This window comes from Crinia signifera, chromosome 1 (genome assembly GCF_055691185.1).
Source record: "Crinia signifera chromosome 1, ASM5569118v1, whole genome shotgun sequence".
In the NCBI taxonomy this organism is placed as follows: domain Eukaryota; kingdom Metazoa; phylum Chordata; class Amphibia; order Anura; family Myobatrachidae; genus Crinia; species Crinia signifera.
In genome coordinates this window covers 371,560,754-371,585,657 of record NC_139217.1, presented here as the reverse complement: position 1 = coordinate 371,585,657, position 24,904 = coordinate 371,560,754, and the positions used below count along the sequence as shown (strand labels likewise).

Sequence of the window (24,904 nt, the reverse complement as noted above, 5' to 3'; positions counted from 1 at the left end):
TTGTGCGCCCGATTAATTGGTCCCCCTAACACCCCCCTCTGGTTGATATTTCCTTTGGGACCTTGTGTCTAAATATATCACACGTGTTCCATAGGCCATCAGGGTGGGTGTCTGGAGGTCCATATTTGTGTTTAATTGTGTGTTTTATACTCCACCATATTTTATTCCCATAAAGTGACAGGAGACCAATAGTCTTCAAAAGCAAAAAATGTTGCACAAAGTATCCAGTAAGATAAATGGATTACTTTGTCCACAGCTCAGCCAGGAACTCCCTTGACATGGATTTCCACTTCCAGTGGAACAACCAGAAGATCTAAACCTTCGCACACACTGGTCGATATAATGAGCAAGGTCACTCATTGTAGCCCTTCTGAGCTATTTTGCTCATTAAAAATCACAGAGCATGCCTCCACTGATGAGCAATGCACACTCAAGCGGGTCGCTAACATGCCCCCCTCCCCCCTTCTGTGCATGTACAGCCCAGGGAGTAGATTGTTAACAAGTGTCATGCTGAATGCAAAATGACCCCCACTACGCTATCATCAGCAAGTGTACTGGTGGCCACAATCCCACAGTGTGTACAGTTATGCATGTTCATGACCCACCAGTACCATCATCTCTCCGAAGCCAATCCCCCTATTGCATCCTTACACTAATTTAATTGCATAATGACATATGGGGTGCAATATCACAGCCAAGGAGCTCACAAAATGTGTATAGTAACGGAGATGAATATCCTGGGGTGGTCTTCTGTTTCTTCCCTCCTCTGACTCCCTCAACCTAAATGCCATATACTTACTTCTCATTCACGGATAGCCAGATTAGAATGAAAAACAAGCCCGGGGAATTTATGGAAGCAGCCCTAATTGGGGCAGGGTCTGTTGAGAAGGGACATAGAACATTCTCACAGGGCCTGATTTTGGGTTGGACACAGGTTATAGTGTGTTCTGGAGGTCAGAGTGGTGGTTAGGTTGCGCACTGTACTGAGAAGCCAGGGTGTAGAGCTGGTTAGCTAAAGCCACACAGCAGAACCAGTTCCTGGAGAACAAACCCACCATATACTTCACCGATTCTGCTCCCTGCTTACGAGAGTGCAACATTTTTTGAAATCAGCCGACCTGCAGTTTTGTCTTCAACTATAAACGTTATCAATTCTAGAGTATGTGCTCCTCTAAGTCATTTCACAAAGTTTGAAGCCCATGGCTCTGATGTGCCATAGTAAATGGATGGACTCCTACATACACACCGTACCCCCTTGTTCCTTATTGTAAAATGTTATTACTACTGTATTTTGGATTCTGGTTATTGTACGGTTTCTGTAAAAAATATGTCCTGTTAAATCTGCATTAGTGTTAAATCTGCATTAGTCACACTTAATGGGGGGTGGGGGGGTCATTCGACCTCTAGCATCTGGCGGGGAGCACAGCGCTGTGTGACACTGCAGAGCTGTGCTCCCTGTCAGACGCTGGAGGTCAGACAGCTTTAGTGTCTGTCTCCTCTGACGCTGAGGGGTGATGGGGAAGACTACAGCTGCCAGCAAGCATAGACTCCTTGGCAACGAGCATTGCAACCCCGGCAACGATCAGGTCATTTACAATTTATTAGAAGCATTGCAGTGTGTAGCACAATGTGTTGGGCATTGGGGTAAGTAGCATAATGCACACCTGCCAACTGTCACGATTTTGTTTATTTGAGGGGGTGGGATGCTGGCAGTGTCCCGCTGGAGTAGCAGCTGGGTGTCCTCCTTGCCTGTGGCATCTCTGCTAGGCAGGGCAGTGGGGGTTAGACATTATGCGCATGGCATCTATTCAGGTAGGTAGAGGCTGGGGGCATGGCCAGCAGCTCACAAAGCACCAACCATGCCCCCCACTGCAGTGAAACGTGTGTACCAAAAATTTCAAGCGCGTGCAGGTGTTCCTCTTTGTCCACCGTCAAAGTTGGGAGGTATGCATTGTGTGTCAGAGGCACTGCGGTGTGTGGCATAATTTGTCAGGGGCATTACAGTGTACAGCATAGTGTGTCTTACAGTTTGTGGCATAGTGTCAGGGGCATTGTGGTGTGTGGCATGGGTGTGGTATATGGCCGACAGTGATTAGCCCAACGTCGGGATCCCGACTGGCCGTACTCAGACAGCGGGGCGAGCGCAACAAAGCCCCTATTCTCCCTCTATGGGGGCCATCGAGACCCCGAGTGTCGGGATCCCGATTGTCGGGAAATTGTCCGGCACCCATGTGGCATAATGTGTCAGAGGAATTGCGATGTGTGGCATAATGTGCAGCATGATATCAGGGGCATTGTGGTGTATATCAGGCATAATGTGTAAGGGGCGTTTTTTGGTTATCATGCAGATAATTTTTTCCCAAACATTTTTAGTATCTCTACATGTGTTTTTTTTTTTTTGTAAGTAGCTCATATCAGATTAAGGTTTGTGACCACTGGCACACTGTAGACCATGGACCCTACCTCTCTGCTGGTTGGAGAGGAGAAGGGTTTACTACAGTACATATTACAATTAGTTAAGAGTGGATTAAAGTCTTATGTAATGTTAAAAACTGCAACATTTCCCAAACTCGGAGCTCAAAGCCCCTCTACAGTCCAGGTTTTAAGTATATCCATGCTTGAGCAGATATTTACAGCAAAATGACAGGGATGCTAATTATATCACACCTCTGCTTAAGTATGGATAGACAAAAAACATTCACTTAAAAAGGTGATTTTTAAACTCGCTGTTTCTTTGCTTTTGCTGTAATCTTGTTTGCCTACAATGACCCCCACAAAGGAAATATAATCATAAGACCCTTAAGGTTAAAAAAAATCTAATCATTTTAGATACATGTTTATACAAATCTGACAGAGCTAGTTAGATGTCATATATACCGGTCACATATATTGAGGTACCCCCACCCCAAAACACCACCCTCAAGTCCTGCTATGTGGCATATGTGCATTAATGGGTCTCCTCCCCACCTCAATTCTTCGCACAGCATCCTCAATGGCTGCAGAGGTGGATGCCATCTCCTTATCTACCATGTCCCCCAGCTCTTCCTGCTTGATATCCAAACTCTTAGGCCGTAACTCCTGAAACACAAAATAAAAAATATATGATTTTAAATAGCTTTATGACCTCTATTAAGTTTCTATTATGCATATAATGTTTAAAATGCCTTAAAGTGAAAGCATCATAAGTTTAAGTCAAGATCTGTTCCAAGGTATAAGAAATCCCTCTTATGCAGTCTGAACAAAGCAGTGAAGGTGGCCATTCCAGTACGCTGGAGATCTTCCTCTCCTCCAACAATAAAGGATTCGTTCCATAGAGTAGATATGTATATGGATGATATAAGGTGTTCTGCTGCAGATAGCTAGGACTCCTTTAGAGACACTTTGGCCACATGGCTAGCCTTTAAAGAATCCCCCACATATCGAACGATGCTGGAGTCCCGTTGGTTTGCAAAAGCAAACTCTTTTAATGGACAAAACCATGTGCACTACAGGTGGGGCAGATGTAACATGTACATAGAGTTACAATTGGGTGGGGTGTGTTCAAACTGAAATCTAAATGGCCCATGGAAGAATAAAACAGTCAGTATTTACTCACCCAGAAACAAAATAACTCACTCAAACGTGACTCACTCTTCACATGTTACATCAGCCCCGCCTGCAGTGCAGCATGGTTTTGCCCATTAAAGAAGAAGTTTGCTTTTGCAAACCAACCACAATCCCCCCATACATTCTACCTAGACCAACCCCATAGTGACACGCATACTGTAGATGCACTGGCTCAGTAACAGTATAGCCAGGTACACAATGTAAGATATATTTTTTTATTGGGACACCAATCGTGACGATTATTTGCCTTGGAAGTTTCCAATATCTGTTCTAGACACTTTTAGTTTTGAGAAATTGGACGTCAGGAATCTGGTTTGCCCACACACTGCCCAATTTTTCAACATGGACATATGGGCAGATATTTGAGAGAGCACACACACACTAATCTATACCGGGAATTTGTGGCCAAGACCTATTAGAGTTAATGGCAAAACACAGAAAAGATTGTTCAGAGAAACTATACAGTAGATTAAGCAAATTACCTGATTATTGGCAAATCAGCCCAATAACTGTATAGTATGTACTTAGGGGATACATACAATATCCTGGCGGTGGGGAAGCCAGTGGTCAAAAGACCAACCCCAGCATCCCAATAATGAGCACCCAACTCTCCCTTGTAACAGCCTAACCTTAAAACTCCCAGCCTAACCCTGAACCCCTTAAGTGCCTAAACCTATCCTTCCCTGCAGCCTAACCCTAAGTCTTCCCCACTAGCGCCCAAACCTAACCCACCCTTCCCCAGCATGACCATAAAGCTGCCATCATTTAGTCCCCGAATGGGATGCAGTCTGTCCGTTTTCCGGCGTCGACAACTTGACCTTTTAGATATTCTGACGCCGGACTACTGATGGCAATCAAGATACCAGCATCCTGACCGCAACCAGTACTTGGCTTATGTCCTCGAATATTACTTGGAAGCCATGCATGTAAAAGAAGAAATACACACGGCATAACAGCCAATTAGGTATTTAAAAACACTGTGTATTGCCCATACATTGCCCAGATGTTAATAGGAAATGGTAGACAAATCTATTGAACAAGAACTATTATCTTGCATGCAAGGCAATCCCATTACATTGCAGCTGTGGGTTAGCATGGCAATCCCATTACATTGCAACAGCCACACTCTACAGCAGCCTGAACTTGTACAAAACTGTTCACAGCCCCATAAGGTTGCAAGCAATTACTTTCAAATTTGTTCTGAGATCAGGCTGTGAGGGTGCAAGATTCAGTGCCATTGCTGACATTTTAATGCTGCGGCAACTCGCACCCTTTGCAGGTAACCGGACTGACCTCATTGCATGCAGTCCCAATCATCAGACTGTACGCCACAGTATCATTTTGTCTAACAGCCAAATGTCCGACTCTAGCCTATCAATTTTACCATGTGTGCTTAGGTGCCAGATTTTGCCTGTACATAGAAACTTAAATATATTTAATCTGTTTCTCAATATTTGCACTCTTATCAACCATTTTTATCCTACAAAGGCTCCACACAGTCTCTTTAAAACATTTCCTATTAACTGGGTGTCTAGGTAGCATAGAAACAATTTTTGTCTAAGGCAACACCACATCCATTCCAGGCTTAGCTGCAATTCAGTCCAAGAGCAAGGTACAACCAGTTTCCCCAGCTGTGCTCTAATAATAGAACACACAAAATAAGGGCAACTGGACCAGTAGCAGCAAGAAGGGGTTAAAAAGAAACCCAAAACAAAACACTACATAACCCTCCATATGAGTGCTTACATGCAAAATTGAGCTCTATTATGACCAACCCCTCCCACATGTATAGTGCACTGATTAGCTCCTGCATACATATATTTGTAGTGTTTTAGAGCAGCCAACTTGTACAGATTATTGGAAAATGATCAGTTACCTCTCCAAGTTCAAAGATATTCTTCAGTGTTCTTCTGACCTCTGTCACATCTGCACCCTTTAAAGATTGTTTACTCTTTAGATCATTTAGATACAGCAAACTCTGGTTCCCACACTCCCTGCAGCTGTCATTCAGTCCTGTAACATTATAGATTGACATGTAGCCGAAACCACCAAAACAATAAGTAGTAATCATTTAGTACCAGTGAGTTAAACTCATTACTTACGGTCTGCATGGTCAGTTGGAGCCAAGTGAGAGGTTGCACTACCGTTTACAATAGTATCTGCAGTTAAGTGGGCAAACTGAGCGAGTGCTCCAACTAAGTCAGAGGCATCTGTGAGGAGGAAAAGGATTTGCAATAATTAATGTGTGAGTATTTTAGACAAAGTATACAGTGCATATTAATACGGATGTCCCCTACTCAGGAGTGTTTTCTTTTGGTTTATTACAGGCTAAATGTGCACTGCCGAATACAGTGATATAAGCATTCTGTTCAAAGCCTGGAAATATGCTTGGCTATAGACCACAGATTCCTCTTGAGGATGTGTCCTTTACACCCATTGCATTACACCCAGTACAAGGCTTTCATTGACAACTACATTAGGTTTATGCAAAGAGGCAATATTTACAGTGTTGATCCTTCTTGTTCAAGACCTCCATAATTCACTCCGTAACACTGTCAATCAACTTCTGTGCCACATAGTGACCAATAGTTACCCATTCTTGCCTTATCAATGCTTGGATTTTGTCAGAATTTGTGGGTTGCTTGTCCACCCGCCTCTTAAGGATTGACCACAAGTTCTCAATGTTATTAAGGTCTGAGGAGTTTCCTGGCCATGGACCCAAAATGTTGATGTTTTGTTAGTTATCCCTTTTGCCTTATAGAAAGGTGCTCCATCATGCTGAAAAAGGCATTCTTTTTCACCAAACTCTTCTTGGATGGTTGGGAGAAGTTTCTCTTAAAGGATGTTTTGGTACCATTCTTTATTCATGGCTGGGAGAATCCTTGGTTCTCAACCAAGGGTGTGAACCCACACACCTTGGTTGAGAAGCAACCCCACATATGAAGGAGATTCTACATAGCAAACACCTTTGTCCACAGTCCAATCTCTGTACCTTTTGCAGTATATCAGTTTGTCCCTGATGTTTTTACTGGAGAGAAGTGGCTTCTTTGCTGCCCTTCTTAACACCAAGTCTTCCTCCAAAAGTCTTTGCCTTACTGTGCGTGCAGATGCACACACAACTGCCTGCTGCCATTCCTGAGCAAGCTATGAACTGGTGGTGCCCCGATCCCGCAGCTGAATCAATTTTAGAAGATGGCCCTGGTGATTGCTGTATGCTCTTGGGCAACCTAAAGCCTTTTTCAACACTCTCTCCTTGAAATTCTTGATGAACCAATAAATGGTTCGCTGAGGTGCGATCTTAGGAGCAGCAATATCTTTGCCTATGAAGCCCTTGTTGTGCAAAGCAATGATGATTGCACGTGTTTGCTTGCAGGTAACCATAGTTAACAGAGGATCAACAATGATTTCAAGCACCACTCTCCTTTTAAAGCTTCCAGTCTTTTATTCTAACTCAGAGAGAGAGTGATCTCCAGTCTTGTCCTCGTCAACGATCTCTCCTGTGTTAAATGAGAGAACCACTGGCAAAATATTAGCTGGTCCTTTTGTGGCACGGTTGAAATTAAATGGAATTTTTTTGGGGGGGGATTAAGTTGATTGCCTTGGCAAAGAGGGACTTTGCAATTAATTGCACTTCATATGATCACTCTAATGATATTCTGCAGTATATAAATTGCCATAATAAAAACTGACACAGCAGACTGAAAAATAATGTGTGTGATATTCTCAAAACTTTTGACCATGGCTGTACTTGCACAAGTCAGCTGCAGAGCCTCAGTAACTCTAAAGACTGTGGACCAAAAGTAAAGGCTATGTGGTATGAAAAGCGCCAACGCTTTTGGTTATTAAACAGCAAAATGAAAGCGTCAAATTTTATTTTAGCTGCAGCTGTAAATCTCACGGCAAAGTCTTTAAAACATCAGTACTTTCTGCACCCAAATGTATTACGTTTGGCCCCTTATCTGGGAACAATGTAGCTCAAATTTGTGCAGATCTCTCACCAGAAGTGGCAGAAATAAGGGCAATAATGTATAGTGGTGTACAAATAGTATACAAAGACTGAAGAATATTGTAGATTGAAAGAAATGCAAAAACACACACACAAAAAGTAAATCCAAGTATCCCCATACTCAGACCATGCCTAAAAACAAACTCACCTGTCATGTTCTGTACATATTTAGAGTGTCCATTCTCAAGTGGTGTTAATGAGTCTATAGCAGTCTGAGCTCTGCTGACAAGGTAATCTGTAAACATGAACATAGAATTAAGTTAGATAAACTGTTATATGACATTTTAGAATATGGAAAAAGTGCATATGATGCGATGCAGGCATCTGCCAAATGTTGGTCAGTCAGAACATGTCTGTCAGTCTCAGATTTATAGGTGCTTTATGAATCTATTTCCTGTCCAATAATTAAATATGAATATAAAACAAAGCGTCTAAATCCAGACTCCCTGAACTGGACACCCCGGCAATTTATACGTCTAGATTTAGACGTCTAAAGCCAGACTGCCTGCAAACCGCTGAGATGGGGGCATCTAAATTTAGACGCTAAAGTGTCTAAATTTAGTAGGGTCTAGGGGTACACTATTAAACCTATTCACTGACACTAGTCGACGTAACAGCTGTCGACCTTGTTAATTCCACTATCCACGCCAACCCGAAGCGTGGCGAGCGCAGCGATCACGCGAGGGGCGGCGGTACGAGTCCTACGACCTTTTCATACCCCCACTATCCACGTCGGCGTGGAGTTGATTTTTCTAAAGTGTGGGGAGCGCATCGGGCTCGGTGGCTCGCCACACTTTATAAAATCAACTCCACACCGACGTGGATAGTGGGGGTATGAAAAGGTCGTAGGACGCGTACCACTGCGCTCGCCACGCTTCGGGTTGTCGTGGATAGTGGAATTAACAAGGTCGACAGCTGTTACATCGACTAGTGTCATTATGAACAGGTTTAATAGTGTACCCCTAGACCCTACTAAATTTAGACACTTTAGCGTTTAAATTTAGATGCCTCCATCTTAGCGGTTTGCAGGGAGTCTGGATTTAGACGTCTAAATCTAGACGTCTAAATTGCTGGGGTGTCCAGTTCAGGGAGTCTGGATTTAGACGCTTTAGCGTCTAAATTGCCGGGTTGTCTGCGGTGCGCAGGAGTCTGGATTTAGATGCTTTAGCGTCTAAATTCCCGGGTTGCCAGCGGTGCGCAGGACTGCCTATTTCACTGTGGAACTACAAGTACCTGTCAGCGCTGGGCAGCGTGCGCTGCTGCTGCCCAGTGCTACGCTGATAACGTAGCTTACATAAGGAAAGCAGCCATGCGCTGCGCTGAGAACAGCTAGAGCGGCACGGGCACAGTTAAACAGAGCGTCTGGCAGGCTGCCAAGTTTCAGACACAGACTGTGCGCGCGGTTGCGCCGTGAAACTACACAAGTACCGTTCATGCTAAAAAGCCACAACTGTGCTATGCCAAAATGTACAAAACTACTCTTGCAGCACAGCAACAAGAACCATAAATCTTCAAATAACCATCACTGGTTACCAAAGCATGGTAATGTGATATTATAATCTAATCACTATACCTGGGGAACTGGTGCAGCGGATATGAAGAGGGTCATCGAGTTTGGCTACAGCATCTTGGATTATGTTCTCTGCTTTCTTAACAGTTGCCTGGATAACATTGAACTGGTCCTCTAACATCTTCTGACAAAGTCTCTGCTCCTCTGCCGACTGAGGAAAACACAAGTCACCTTCATTCCCAGAAACTGGCTTGTACCCCCAATTTTATTTCCCATTTAGTTCTTTCATCTACCACACAAAGAACAAGCTAACATACTATAGCTTACATATAAATATTTAAACACACATCTCCACTTGTTGAGAACATGGTAAAGACCATGTCACACTCACCCACTTCTCACTGCTAATCCGCTGTCTGTCCCCATTGCACCAAAGTGCGCATTAAGTGGATTAAGCATAACAACCCTAATATGATATTCTTGTCATTAAATCGACTGCCTGCACCACAGGCTGAAATCTGAAGTCAACCAATCTGCAGTTTTGCATTGAACTATGAATTAATGTACCAATTCTGGAGTATGTGTATTGGAGCCCATACACGCTGCGATGTGGGCTGTGCGATGGGTGCTTTGAGGTGCGCGCTCCCGCGGCACCTCATCGTACAGTACAAAAAGTATGTGCTTGCACATAGTTTTCATCACATTGCATGCACAAGGCATGCACATGCAATGCGATGTGATGCGTGCTAGTTAAGCACGGAACGCACGCCCGTATCGGGACGTCTATGGGCGGCATATGAGCTTACGGATATTTGCTAGATGAATGGTTTTCAACCAAACTTGTATACAGAGTGGCCCTTCTTCTGGTTCACTCGCAAAGGCAAATTCCTTCTCAAAAGGACAAAACCATGTGCACTGCAGGTGGGGCAGATGTAACTTGTGCAGAGAGAATTAGATTTGCATTTATATTGCAGTGTAAAAATAAAGCAGGCAGGATTTTCCCTGCACAGAAACAAAATAACTCACACAAATCTAATTCTCTCTGCACATGTTACATCAGCCCACCTGCAGTGCACATGGATTTGTCCATTTGAGAGGGAATGTGCCTTTGCAAGTGAACCAGAATAAGGATCAGTGAGTGTGTGCATAGGTGTCTCCTAGTTAACATGCATGATCTAGGCATATATGATACAACAGGCATATATGACACAACCCTACTCTCAGCCAAAAGGCCAATATCAGACCCAAATTTATACACATAAGAAGTCAAAGTGGATAATATCCGGATGTTGGTCATAGGAGCATGAGTGAAGGAGTAGAGGATAATCTTAATCTATAGACCAGCATGTCTAATAAAAAGTGGCTCGGAATATCATCCGCGGGGCTTGTTTTGAGGACACACGGGGTGATATCAGGCCAGGTGCTCTAATAGAGTATAAATGGGTTATCCACCATACATTGATGAGTGACTTTGGGCCCTCAGTTTACTTAACACAACTGTACAAATACAAGCATTTACTGCTCCTCTAAGATTCAATAGGTTGAACTCGATGGACAAACGTCTTTTTTCAACCTTAATTATTATGTTACTAAGACAATTTTACATATTTCACTAAAATCCTTTGGCCTAATATGGGGTTTATATTTACTCTATAATTCCTTTGTGTTGGATCTTATCCTGAATACAATTCTCTTACAGAGGAACATGTTGTACTAAACAATTTCATATCACTCTGCTTCTAGCACAGACAATGATCCTCACCATTCAATGCGACCGGCGAGGGGGTTTGTACGTTGAGGCTTTTCCTTGGCAAAAACAAGCCATCCTCTCCGTCAACCCCCACACCGTATTCAATGTAAGGGACAAATCCTCACAGTCAGAGGCCGTGATTGGATGGCGAGGATTCCCTTAAATGGCGAGGTTCACTGCATTTTGTGGCAAGCCCTGCCGTTTTAATGGCCATACTTGCCGGTTCCACCTCACCTCGGGGCACAGGCAAGGTGGAAACAGCGAGGGAAGGGGAGGGAGTCGAATACTGGTGGCTAGGTATTGGTACTTCTCACCGCCGATAGCTCGCCATCAGGGGCATTGAATACCCCTCTATGGGAAGGTCAACCAGTCCCAGAATTGTCGTGTGTGCATATAAATACAGTATGGTTACCTTTAAGCTTTTTCATACTGTTTTTAGCACTGGGCTTTTGAAATACAGCCCATATTTTCAAGGGTTAACACATACAATTGGTGATATATTAATGGACCTAAGTGTTAATACAGCGGCTTTGAAAAACCTAGCTACCTAATGGGATTTTTTTTTACTGCACTTGCTGCCCCCCCCCCAAAAATCCCAGATAAGAGTTGCTGGCGGGCGCACTGCTTTCGGTGCTAACCTCAAGTGGTCAAGAGGCCAACAGTAAATTACCGCAGCTACTTTAATTCCCCTATGACATTGCATAATTTTTCCATAAGTTACCTTTTTGCCAAGCTTTTCATTCAAGTCCCGTAGTTCGCTGGCCCTTTTCTCTTGCTCTTGGTTGAATAAAGATTCAGTCTCCTGAGCCACATTTTTGACTGAAAGCAGCTCTGACTCTCTAGAGTTTAACATACTTCTCAGTGAATCCTTTTCTGCTTCCAGTGCTGCCAGTTTGGAATGCAGTTGAGATTCAGACTAAAAATGCACAGAAATTCAGCACATAAGCATTGTATTTAAAACTTATACCTAAAAACTTTTTTGAAAATTATGAAGAAAAAAAAGCATATTTCTGTTTTAGGGGAAGGAGACAGATGCAAGTAATGATTTGCATTTCATTAGTCATGCTATCATTTAAATCAATTTAAAATGTGAATGGTTAATGCAGTGGTTCCCATACTGTGTGCCTAGGCACCCTCAGGGAGGTGGTCCAGGACCAATTGAAATTATTTATGAACAATACAGGCTGGGTATGCCTCATCCAGATATCCCATATCCAAAATATTTCAGAATATTTAATTAAAAAAATTCACTTCCCCCCTGCACCATTTTCAATACTTCCCTCATTGCCCGGTGTCCACGGTTGCCATCAGAATCCTCTTCAGTGGCATCCCCGGTCCCAAAGATGCCGCTGAATAGGAATCAGATGGCCGCCATGGATGCCAGGGGACATTGAGGGGCCATTGGGACACGACGGGGAACCAGGTAAGTATGGGGGGGGGGGGGGGGGGGGAAATCAGCAAAAAAGGCAAAACCAGTGCTGGTGGCTGCCATGCATAACATATGTCAACAAACAGAAGCAAATTCTGTCTCTTGCCACATAACTGACCCTAAACACAATTTCATATTTGTTTGTGAATTTTGCAATAATAAATGTTTGTTCTAGGGGTACCATGAAAAATGCTGGTCTAGAGTGCCATGATACAAAACAGTTTGGGAACCACTGGCTTTATTTGTTATCAGTAACACTATGCAGTCATGTTCTAGACCAGTGGTAGCCAACTCCAGTCCTCGAGAGCTACCAACCGTACACATTTTCCAGACAACCTAGCTGCTGCAAAGGTGCACTTATTACTGACTAACATTTTAAAAGATCCACAGGTGGAGCTAATTATTTCACTTGTGATTCTGGGGCAAATTTATTAAGCTCGGTGAAATGATAAAGTGTCCGGTCTTTATAACCGGCCAATCAGCTCCTACCTGTCATTTTTCAAACCAAGCCTGTAACTTCACAGGTAGGAGCTGATTGGCCGGTGATAAAGTACCAGCCATATTATCACTTCACCGAGCTTAATAAATTTGCCCCTCTGTGAGGAGACATGGAAAACATGCAGTGTTGGTAGCTCTCGAGGATTGGAGTTGGCTACCTCAGTACAACAGTGTTTCCCAACCCTGGCCCTCAAGTACCCCCAACAGTGCATGTTTTGCAGGTCTCTACACAGAATCACAAGTGCTATAATTAGCTCCACCTGTGGATCTTTTCAAATTTGCCTGAATAATGAGTGCACCTGCTGGGTGACATGGAAAACATGCACTGTTGGGGGTACTTGAGGACCAGGGTTGGAAATCACTGCTGTACAGGAATTGTGTTTTGTATATTGACCAATACCACTAGCACCTGGAATCCGATTATCCTGGCATTAACTAGACACAAATACTAATGTTCTCTCAGAGTGCTACATTTGCCAACGAGAATGCATCTTTCCAAGACGACTAGCTCTGCAAGCTACAGTAAGTAAAATGCATATTTGTTCTGGTGCGCATTTTTCAAATTCTGTAAAACTCAATGATTAGAAGTGAGAGTGCGGAGAGAAACAACAGTATGTTCTTTCACAGTTCTATACCCTCAGGTTACAGTAGTTATAATGCCACATGGTACCTGTTCAGTATTTGCCAGAGATGACTGCACTCGTGTCAGCTCTTCCTTTCTCGCTTCAACCTCTGTTTTCAGCTGTTCAATCTGAAACGTTTGTTCTTCCAACTGAAAGCATTGTTTGGTAGGGGAAAAAAAAACACCACAAGTTTGTTAAACTCTGCATTTATCAAATAGGGATCTAGTTAGCATTCAGACACTAATCTGTAGACTGAGGAGGGTTAAGGTGCCCACAGACGCATCGATCCCGGCGTGCGTTCTGTGCTTAACTAGCACACATAGCATCGCATCGTATGCCTTGTGCATGCGATGTGCATGCGATGCGATGCGATAAAAAGCTAGTACAAAAAGTATGTGCAGCACATACTTTTTGTACTATGCGATGAGGTGCCGCGGGAGCGCGCATCCCATCACATAGCATCGCCGGGATCGGTGCGTGTGTGGACACCATTAGGTTTAGTAACTGACAGTTAAGGTGCCCACAGACGCATCGATCCCGGCGTGCGTTCTGTGCTTAACTAGCGCACATAGCATCGCATCGTATGCCTTGTGCATGCGATGTGCATGCGATGCGATGCGATAAAAAGCTAGTACAAAAAGTATGTGCAGCACATACTTTTTGTACTATGCGATGAGGTGCCGCGGGAGCGCGCATCCCATCACATAGCATCGCCGGGATCGGTGCGTGTGTGGACACCATTAGGTTTAGTAACTGACAGTTAAGGTGCCCACAGACGCATCGATCCCGGCGTGCGTTCTGTGCTTAACTAGCGCACATAGCATCGTATGCCTTGTGCATGCAATGTGCATGCGATGCGATAAAAAGCTAGTACAAAAAGTATGTGCAGCACATACTTTTTGTGCTGTGCGATGAGGTGCCGCGGGAGCGCGCACCCCATTGCATAGCATCGCACCGCCGGGATCGGTGCGTGTGTGGGCACCATTAGAGTTAGGGTTTTGACAGGTTTTATTGAAGCAAAATCAAATTGAAATCAAACAGTTTTTACAATGCTTTTGACTGCATTCGATTTGATGTGCGCTCCCGTTTTTTCTATACCGTAAAGAAAATACACTGTGCAGGCGGATTCAGTATTGAATCCCGGTGGTCGGGATCCCGGCGTTCAGAATCCCGACGCCGGAATCCCGACAGCCGAAATGCCGACAAGGGGGGGGCGTGGATCGCCCCCCCTTGCGGGCTCGCTGCGCTCGCCACGCAGCGGGCCCGGTGCCTCGCTACGCTCGGCACGCTATTTTATTCTCCCTCCAGGGGTGTCGTGGACACCCCAGGAGGGAGAAAGTGTCGGCATTTCGGCGGTCGGGATTCCGGCGTCGGGATTCTGAACGCCGGGATCCCGACCGCCGGGATCTTAACTGCATCCCGTGCAGGCAAGGAAATATCAAAATTGATCCAGTAAATCGAATGTGTACATGGTGCCTTGAATGCATATTAAAATCAATATCGAATGCAAAAATGCAGATCGAATGTGAAATCGAATGGAAAGGCCAAATCGAGAGGGGGTGGAATTGGGGAAATCGAAAGTAAAATCGATGCGTGTATACACACCATTAGGCTGAGGTGGGAGGGAGGGACCATTAGGCACTAAGGGGGTACAGGGTTAGGGACTGAGCGGGAAGGGTTAAGATTAGGCTGTGGTTGGGGAGTTGGGGTTAGGCTTTAGATATGGAGGATTAAGGGGTGTTGGCATACCTACCTAAAAGGTTTCTGAGTCATCGGGATTCTGCTGTCATTCTTTTGACTGCCAGCATCCTAAGTGCTGGGATCCTGATGCTATCCCATCAAATTTTTGCAAACAGTAACTGCACTAAAAAGTATGTATATGTCCCCCCCGCCGCCGGGCTCAGCACATCCTGGTGTGCCAGTGCTTGGCATGCACAGACCCCACAGCGCTGGTGGCAGTGCGGTCTGTAGCCCATAGGCTACAATGGGCTACCGCCATCTCAGAATGGCAGTAGCCCAGGGATGCAAAGCGCTGCTGCCCAATGTTAACACATAGAAACCTATGGGGGATGCAACCAGCGGCGATGCAGGCAAACATACATTACAGTGATACTTAAAACTGGTGTTTTCGGGGATTAAGCCCACTAAGGGGCCCATTATATTGAATGATAAATGGGCCTCTTAGTATTATGAATAATCACGCTTCCCAGGAAATTGCTAACCTCATGCTAGCATATAAAAAAAGATAACAAAAGATCAACTGTAGAGATGTAATATGCTTTAAATTAAACATTATTGAATTTAAAGAAAATAAACTGAAGTGAATTACAGAAGACATGATTCAGAGTTTAGGTTGTGATGTAAAACAATCATATACTTGTGCTTAGGAAAATAATGGATATAGGTTTTAATATAAGGATTCGCTAAACATGCACAACCGTGACTCAAAAAATGCATTCGATATGGTGCTCTAATTGTGGAAAACAGTATTATTGGTACACCACAGTCCTGTGTGCTCAGCCACTCTGTAACCCAACTATTTATCATCCATACAGTACATAGGTCTTCTGCATGACATACTGCAATCTGTGAAATGGCAGCATAGCACTGTGTCACACACACATTTATGTCTTGTGACAGCCTACCGATGGAGAGCTTTAGCACATCTGTACATGAAAAACCCCTGCAGTGAAATAACGAGGTAGCACATTTCAGTCACTGCACGTTTACAAATGTTGGTCTCTGGAGTAATCTAGGCATTTCTGATTTTGTACTTTATATTACCACCCCCTTGAAAACGGTACAAATGTGGCGGCTTGGAGAAGCACCGCTTAGTAAATGTACCCTCTAAAACTTATTAAAAATGCAAGCGTTTCAATTAACCTTTATTTCTGACTCGCGCGTCACTTGATCCATCTGAAACTGCAGCTGCTCCTTGATACGTGCCACTTCTTCTTGGTTCTGCTGCGATACTGTAAGCTGCTTGGCAGTGTCAGCATTCTGTATAAAATATGAAGAGAGACTGCACATTACAATATAATTATTAGCCCGGGTTACCATCTCATATAATACTAATGCTAAAGTATTGCAATTTATTCCAAAATCAGAATTTCAACAGGAACTAAGATTACAGGTATGGGCAGTCATTGTTTTATATATTAGCACAGAATCTCAGATCCATGAAGTCATCACTAACATTGTTTTATAAATGAACATGTTGTAAAGTAAATCAAAGATCAGGCATGTTCCACAGTAAAGACAAATAAAACGCTCACCAATGACTTTTTTACAATGAAAATGTAAATGAAATCAGTGGAAAACATGCATAACTACATAAATAGGTATATAAAATAGATACAAAGAAAACAAATATATACAAAGAAAATTGAATGTTCAAGTCAGTAATAGGAAAAAAGACAATTGTATTAATGTTGTCCTATACCCAACTATCCAAAGATCAACAAGCTAAGCAAACCTAAGGCAGACACTGCCCTGATGCTCAGGATCTCATCCTAATGTTGGGTACACACTGGGCAATATATTATTAACCATACGCACGATACGGAAATCGTTAACAAAATATTGCAAACAAACATTGGTCAGTGTGTATGCTTAATATTGTTAAACCCCTCCTTGTCATCTGTACATGCAGCTAAATCTGGCAATATTGTCAGCAACTGCATGTGCGGGTGACATCTCTCATAAACGATATAGTCAGGGTGTATGCACTATATCAATCTATGGCGGCACCACCAATATAGTTCACTATATCGGCTGCCGCGGGAATAGCCAAGTGTGTGCCCAGCATAACACAACAAATGTCTAATGAATAGAGGGAGAAATGTCCTACCTTCCGCAGAAGCCCCGCATGAACATTGATGAGCTCACTGTGCTTATCTTTCAGCTTGTTGTAGCGTACTTCTGTTGCTTGAACTTTCTCTGGTAAATGAAAACAAAAATATATGAATAAATGATTTTGAAATCTTATTTCTGTTCATTTAAAAAATTGTCCCCCAATCCCCTTCATTTAACCCATTTTATATATGTAGAAGGGGCAACAGGGCTTTGAGCCTTGCAGTCTCATAACCACAGGTTATACAGCAACACATGACAGTGACAGGACTGGTCTCCCAGTTACTGTATGTGATCTGTAGCATTTATTACTGTGCTGCACAATGACAAACTCACTATCTCATAATCACTTCTCCACAATTACTGCCACTTTAGGAGGAGAGACAGTAAAAGTACATCCATTTGTCTTATGACACCTGGAAACAAGCAAGTGTTTACACAGCCTGCAATATAGTGTATAAAGCATTACTGGTCCTGTATATAATACTTTTTTTGTATTAGATACTGACTAAACGGGGGCATGCATGGGGATCAAATCCACATCGAATGGCTAAATACGGTGCGATTCTGACTAATGTTTTATTCGATTTCTACTATATAGTCAAAATTGATAAGCTGTGTACACATGGTGCAATTCTGACTAAGACTTTTTTAATTATTCATTTTTATTGATTTACAATTTTAAAGTGTTTGCATTTCTTATCTGAATTTTAAGTGCCAACAGCCTAGATACATTTATTTTATTAAATTAGTGATGTGCTGTTATAGGAATTATAAGTTTTAAGATACATGTGTATTTTACACCTAAACCTCTGTACTGGGCAACAGTCAGTGTGTGCAGGACAACCACCTACTTTACCCAAAGTTCATACGGGGTACTAGTTATCAGCATTTAAACATTTACAAAGATATACTAAAGTCAGTGCAGGATGTTATTTTATATCCATCTTTGGAGGCCTTTGAGAAGCTTCTGTTTATCTTCTCGGCTGCAGTTTTTAGAGGCTGTGGCGCCAGTTTTGTTATACCGAATGCAATACTATAAATCATGTAACCCTATCAACAGATGATATAGAGCAAACAACTTCATAGTGCAGAAGATACTATGGAAAATCGGGGGGGGGGGGTTTAAGGTAAAGGTGTGATAGGGCAGCCATTGGCACAGAAACCTATGCAGAGGGTTATATTTGACTAGTAGTTTGAAACTGTATTTGAACTTTATTGAGAATAAATTTATTTACATAAATACACTTACTTTCTAGATCATACCTGCAATATTTCTTTAATAGAATTATCCTTATGATTTGAAGGTAAATTGCAAGTAAGTGAATTTAAAAAAGGTGTATTAATATAGCCTTGTGAGTTTCTTATTAAAGGGTATAAGTATAATAAGTTACTAAATTATAATAGACTATAGGATTTGGCTAAACCACACAAACAAACAACAAGACATGTATCACACATAGTACAAAGATGATGATGATGATGGATGATAAACAAAACAAAAAAAGTCTGTCCCAGCCCCAACCCATACTGTATAACAATCTAAACTGTGGTGTACCTGGATCTCCTACCCTGAATGTATGGAAAAAAAAAAAAAAAAAAAAGCTCAAAAACAGATAGGAATAAGGAAATAAGGAGTTTAGGGGAAAGAGCACCCTAAAACCATTTCTAGCACAGAACTGCCAAGGTATTAAAAAGTTCCCTCGCAGAGCACAACACAAAGTAAACAGATAAAAAAAAGCCTATAATTAAATGGCAAACAGCACATTATAGCAATAGTAACCATAGACTGGACGAGGGAATTACAAATAAAAAAAGTAGCAAATGTAAATATCATCCGGAAGGTAGATTCAACAATAGGCCTGAGGAAGCCTCTCCAACCAATCGTCTGCCTCCTTTGAGTTGCTATAGAAATGAGCGGAACCATCATGACTGGGCTGGGCCCGAGATGGATTTCAGTACTGGATTTGACAATCATGAAGCTGCTATTTAATTTGCTGGAATGAGAATGAGTCATTACAAATAGCATCATCTGGACAGTGTTTGGGAGGTGAATGAGGGGTTGGCTAGATGGTGGGGTAGCAACCATCCCAATGCATGACACACTGGTAACTCCCAGGGCTCATAAAATATCTAATCATTTTTGAGTACTATCACATTGCAACTGCTCACATTTAATCGAATACAAGATACCTATCCAACTTAATATACAGCTATTCACATATCTGTGTAGAGTTATATTACTACAACACTCAGATTAATAAAAGGAAATGATGGAAGATCTAGATTAGATAACGCATTACAAATAAGACCACTATAATCCTTTTCTTCCTCCTTTATTTAAATCACATATAATCACTGTTATGGCTTTAGATGGAATCACAGAGGGTTTGGCAAAAGGGAAGTGCTTACTCTTCTACAAATAAAACAACTATACACCTCTTTTTCCAAAATTAATTCCAAAATGTAAAAAATGTATCCCTTCCCAACGGATTGAACCTTCTTTCCCACCTTTATCGTCATTCTCACAGATTGGCACATCCGATTTTTTATATGGATTGGCCAGCCTCTTTAGTCAAAGAAAAAACAGCCCAAAAAATGTTTTGACACACTGTCACCACACACGATCTGCCGGGGGTGGGCGGTTGAAGTCACAGCGGTTTCATGAGTATGCCCAGGAAATGCAGGGCATTCGCATGCAAAAGCCACCTGCCCGCCTCCATCTGTGCAAGCCCCACAGAGACTATGAAAATCTCTGAAGGTGCCCGCACAAAAGCCCTGCACATGAGCATGATCGAATATGTGCATGCATAGTGCTTCAACATCTGTCCCCGGTGCAAACATGCCAGGGACCGAATCAACAAGAATCAGGCCCAATATCCTTATAATTGAAAACCACAACTGATCAGTGCTTCCACTTGACTACGTGGTACAATATGCAGGTTTTGGAAGAATAAGTGCCCTTTGAGATGTCTCTGGCTAGCTTTTTTCCATTGATTTATTTGAGATGTCATCTTTACATTCTGTTATGATAAATATGTATCTGCCTTTCTGTTTCAGAATCTGGTTTCCTGAATAACTGTCGTATACTGTTGGTATACTGCCTGTATGTTATGTTCCCTCTATTTATGACCCAGTTCCAAACCCGCGTCAGACTCAGTTTACATTGCACCTGATCAGTGTTTGAAAATTCCAGAATTTTTTTTTTATGAAAACATGTGATACACTGCAAGACACAATAATGATTAAACCGGATTATGATAGGATTGGAAAAATATTTACTTTTGGCTGTGCCCTTGAATGGGACACATATTATATAGCCTTTTGTTGTGTGGTGTTGACGCCATCTGCCTATGTATGGAACAATGAAATGCAGCACCTTTACGGATTCTGTTAACTAATTATGGCCAGTAGGAACAACATCAGTACAATGGATCACATCTGGATAAACCGTTCTTCTTCTTAGTTTAAGAAAGGTCTTCAGAATGGGCATTAACTCCAATTTTCTGTACACTCTGTTTAGATGCTTGTAGCTGTTTGACAGCCACACTTTATAGGATTATATGTACGTCTGTGGTTATTCTTCTTTAATTTTTTTTATTAAGGTTTTTTATTAAGGGTACATGGACAAATTCCATGGTCTCCAATACATTTTAGCTCAATAAAAATCGATATAATGTAGGATTAGAAATGACAGTCCCTGCATGTAGAACAAATGTACCTTACCTTGGTATCTTAAGCTGGCCATACATCAGAACAATTTTAGGCCTGAACGCACGAGTACAAATACTGATGTGTTTCAGTATGATGCACGCAAGATCTGAAGATGCTGCTAGCGCCCAGTATGCTGGGAGTTGCAGATATTACAATACATATGTGAAATTATACACATAAAATCTATTGTGTGTCTGGGAAGCTGCCGGGGAAATAGTTAAGGAGCCCATACACGCTCCGTTGTGTCCGGCTCCGTTCTGTACTATGCGATGCGCGCTCCCGCGCATCACATAGTACGGCACAAACAGTATGTGCTGCACATACTTTTTGTACTAGCTACACATCGTATCGGATCGCAGTGCACAAGGCATGCAATCCGATACGATGTGTACTTTAAAAGTACAGAACGGAGCCTCAAAACCGAGCGTGTATGGGCTCCTTAAGAGGACTTGGATTGGATGCTGGTCGTCCTGATGTATGGCCAGCTTAAGAGGGGTGCCGGACGGGTTCCCGACAGTTGGGATCCCGACAGTCATTTACCCGACGTCGGGATCCCAACTGTCAAAATGCCGACAGCCGGGTGCCCGCCGGACACCCGCTATTTTCCCTCGTGGGGGTCCACGACCCCCATAGAGGGAGAATAGAATAGGTGGCTCGCGTAGCGAGCCACCGTGCCCGCAGTGTGGCGAGCGCAGCGAGCCCGCAAGGGGCTTCTTTTCGCTCGCCATGCTGTCTGACTCCGGGCAGTCGGGATCCCGACGTCGGGATAATGACTGTCGGGATCCCGACGTCGGGATAATGACTGTCGGGATCCCGACTGTCGGCGTCCCATACCACACCCCTTAAGAGTAGTGATGAACCTCCACCGTCTGTAGTGAACACGTGTCAATTGAACCAATTGACCAGAGGAGAGGAAGCTGTAAAGGATTTAGGTACTCCCAGTGTTTCTATTTGGAAAGTACAATGGATATTACAAAATTATTTTGTGGAAGGATGGGGGAAGAGGTATTTCGGTACTCTTTACCTAGCACGGCGCCCACGATGTCCATCGCGGTCATCGGGTGTAAAAAATCGCGGGCATCGCATGCACTACAGTAACGGGTGCGACGCGACCGACGCGATGCCCGTGATTTCCCATAGGGATCAATGTTAAATTTTTCAATGGACGTGATTTTTCAGTTCAATGCCTCAATGCCCGCGATTTTGCCATAGGAAACAATGTTAAATGGGCCACAGAGCCCAAATAGCCACCCTTAGCAGTGAAATGTCCCCCACAATTGTTAACGACACCCCACGATCCACGCGAACCCGAAGCGTGGCGGTACGCGTCCTCTGACCTTTTCATACCCCCACTATCCACGTCGGCGTGGAGATGAAAATAGTGTGGTTAGCGCAGCGAGCCACCGAGCCCGAAGCGTGGCGAGCGCAGCGCGCCCCGCGAGGGGACGCGGATACCTTCACAGGTACCCGCGTCCGCTCGCCACGCTTCGGGCTCGGTGGCTCGCTGCGCTCGCCACACTATTCTATTCTCAACTCCACGCCGACGTGGATAGTGGGGGTATGAAAAGGTCGGAGGACGCGTACCGCTGCGCTCGCCACGCTTCGGGTTCGCGTGGATCGTGGGGTGTCGTTAACAATTGTGGGGGACATTTCACTGCTAAGGGTGCCTATTTGGGCTCTGTGGCCCATTTAACATTGTTTCCTATGGCAAAATCGCGGGCATTGAGGCATTGAACTGAAAAATCGCGTCCATTGAAAAATTTAACATTGATCCCTATGGGAAATCGCGGGCATCGCGTCGGTCGCGTCGCACCCGTTACTTTAGTGCATGCGATGGACGCGATGCCCGCGATGGGCGCCGTCCTAGGTAAAGAGTACCGGTATTTCCAATTCTGCAATATTGCTGTACTAGTAGCTTTAAATATATGGCCCAAAACAAAATAGCAATTACAAATTAATTCTACTTTTTGGAAATTCAAAGTTTGTTGAAAGCCAATAGTCTCAGCAGTGAAGGGCTGAATATTAAATAATCCACTGCCTAATGCAAATACAGATTTAGCAGTAAGAATGCTCTAAAGTAAAAAAAAAAAGACGCTACGAGTCCTGTCTACAATACAAGCTCAGTGGTCAAAATGGTATCCAATCAGAAATCATCTCAGGAAGGGCCTGGCACTGACCAAAGCATAACAGTATTTTTATTATTATTATTTTTCCATTTTTTGGGAGGGAAACCAGTCAAAAGAAAAAGTAGTCTGTCCAGATACTTACCTGATCCCAGGAAGATTGAATGGCATTGTGACAGTTCTCTGCCCAAGAACAAAGCAAGAAAAAAGAAGCTGCTGTTTCCAATTGCATCTAAAAGGTCAGCGGAAGACATTTTTGCAGAAAGAGCATCTTAGATGATGATTTAAAAAAAAACCACTCTAATAAAGGAAAGTCTGAATAGAACAGAAGGACTGTAGAAACCCAACATGAAGATAAACCTTTTCAATAAAGCAAGGGATAAGGCCTCTGCTAGGCGTTAGAGGAAACGCAATAAAACAGATGAAAAAAGAAATTATATAAAACAAAGCAGAAAAATCTCCAAAGAACAGACCATAATACTCATCCAAAATACCTGCAATATGGCCCAACGATATCAACTCCTGGCCTCATCAAGTCATAACAAAAAACAAGGAGAACGAAAAAAAACCCCCAAAAAAACAGTATATTAATGCTCATGAACTCCGCGAGTATCTTAAGGTCCATACACACTGGACGATTTTGCCCAGCGTGTATGGACAGCGATGATGTGAAAATACCCTCTGAGGAAGACGCTGACTGCAGGCGGGAAACACGTTATTGACAATGGGGCAGATGTATTAAGCCTTAACAAGAGATAAATGCAAGGGTGATAAAGAGAGATAAACGTCCAGCCAATCGCATCATAACTGCCATGTTACAGGCTGTGTTTGAAAAAAGTCAGTAAGGAGCTGATTGGCTGGACGTTTATCTCTCTTTATCACCCTTGCATTTCGCTCTTGTTAAGGCTCAATACATCTGCCCCATTATTACTACACTTAAAAGCAAAAATGTTTCCTTATTTGACCAGCATTTCAGCAAACATCATTGTTTGGATCCTTGGACTCTGGGGATAGCTGCTGTTCTGCAAGCACCAGCAGCTTGGGGACATTGAGAGCTGATATGTACACAAAGGTCTGTGGGAATTTGCACAGGTACCTGTAATAATTGTAGCCAGACTGAACTTCATTCTGTATACTAACTCAGGAAAGTAATATCTCTTACAAAACTAATATATTTTCTGGATTGCAAACATTTGCAATACTGGACAGTACTAAAAATACTAACAAGGTGACGTTAAAGGGACATATGGCACTTAATATAATCTAACAGCTAAATTTTATAAAGGGCCATTTGCTAACTGGATTGCGATTACAGAACATTTCTCTGTTAAAACAGGAGCATACACATATACACAGACTAACACAGTATAGTAATCATATTGCATACCTCAACTCTCTTGGAGTTCTAGATCTGTAATTAATACTCTGTACTTCTTTAAACGTTCCAAGAAATGCTGCCAGAGACACAAACTAGCTTACACCAAATGAATACTCATCCATGGATAAAGGACCACTACAGTTTTGGCTAGCGCACCACTTCATAACGGCATCAAATTGCCAATCTTTTTAGCAATTGCTTTCATGCCATCAGACTCCGATAAAAACTGCCTGCAGGTTGTTTATAAGGCTCATTAAATTAGGCTTGGAAGGAACATTCCCTATCGCAAAAGGCGGCCATTGCTGTGATGTTCTAGAAACAAATAGTAAATATTATTTAATGAGAAATTGTAACAAACTAACAGCAGCTGTATGCCTCAGGAAGAATGAAAAGTGCTTATTAATTGCAACATATG

General features: G+C 43.0%; 1 protein-coding gene across 1 annotated transcript in view; it reads right to left on the bottom strand.

Moving 5' to 3' along the window:
• The window catches only part of HIP1R (huntingtin interacting protein 1 related), a 104,299-nt gene that overhangs the window by 11,566 nt on the left and 67,829 nt on the right, over positions 1 to 24,904 (bottom strand). Inside the window, exons 15-23 of the mRNA XM_083151064.1 lie at positions 17,273 to 17,361; positions 16,306 to 16,422; positions 13,470 to 13,571; positions 11,594 to 11,788; positions 9,186 to 9,333; positions 7,761 to 7,847; positions 5,709 to 5,816; positions 5,483 to 5,619; positions 2,968 to 3,078 (exon numbers count right to left, since the gene is read on the bottom strand). Of these exons, the coding sequence (XP_083007190.1) occupies positions 2,968 to 3,078; positions 5,483 to 5,619; positions 5,709 to 5,816; positions 7,761 to 7,847; positions 9,186 to 9,333; positions 11,594 to 11,788; positions 13,470 to 13,571; positions 16,306 to 16,422; positions 17,273 to 17,361 (1,094 nt within the window). The remainder of the gene's footprint in view (positions 1 to 2,967; positions 3,079 to 5,482; positions 5,620 to 5,708; positions 5,817 to 7,760; positions 7,848 to 9,185; positions 9,334 to 11,593; positions 11,789 to 13,469; positions 13,572 to 16,305; positions 16,423 to 17,272; positions 17,362 to 24,904) is intronic.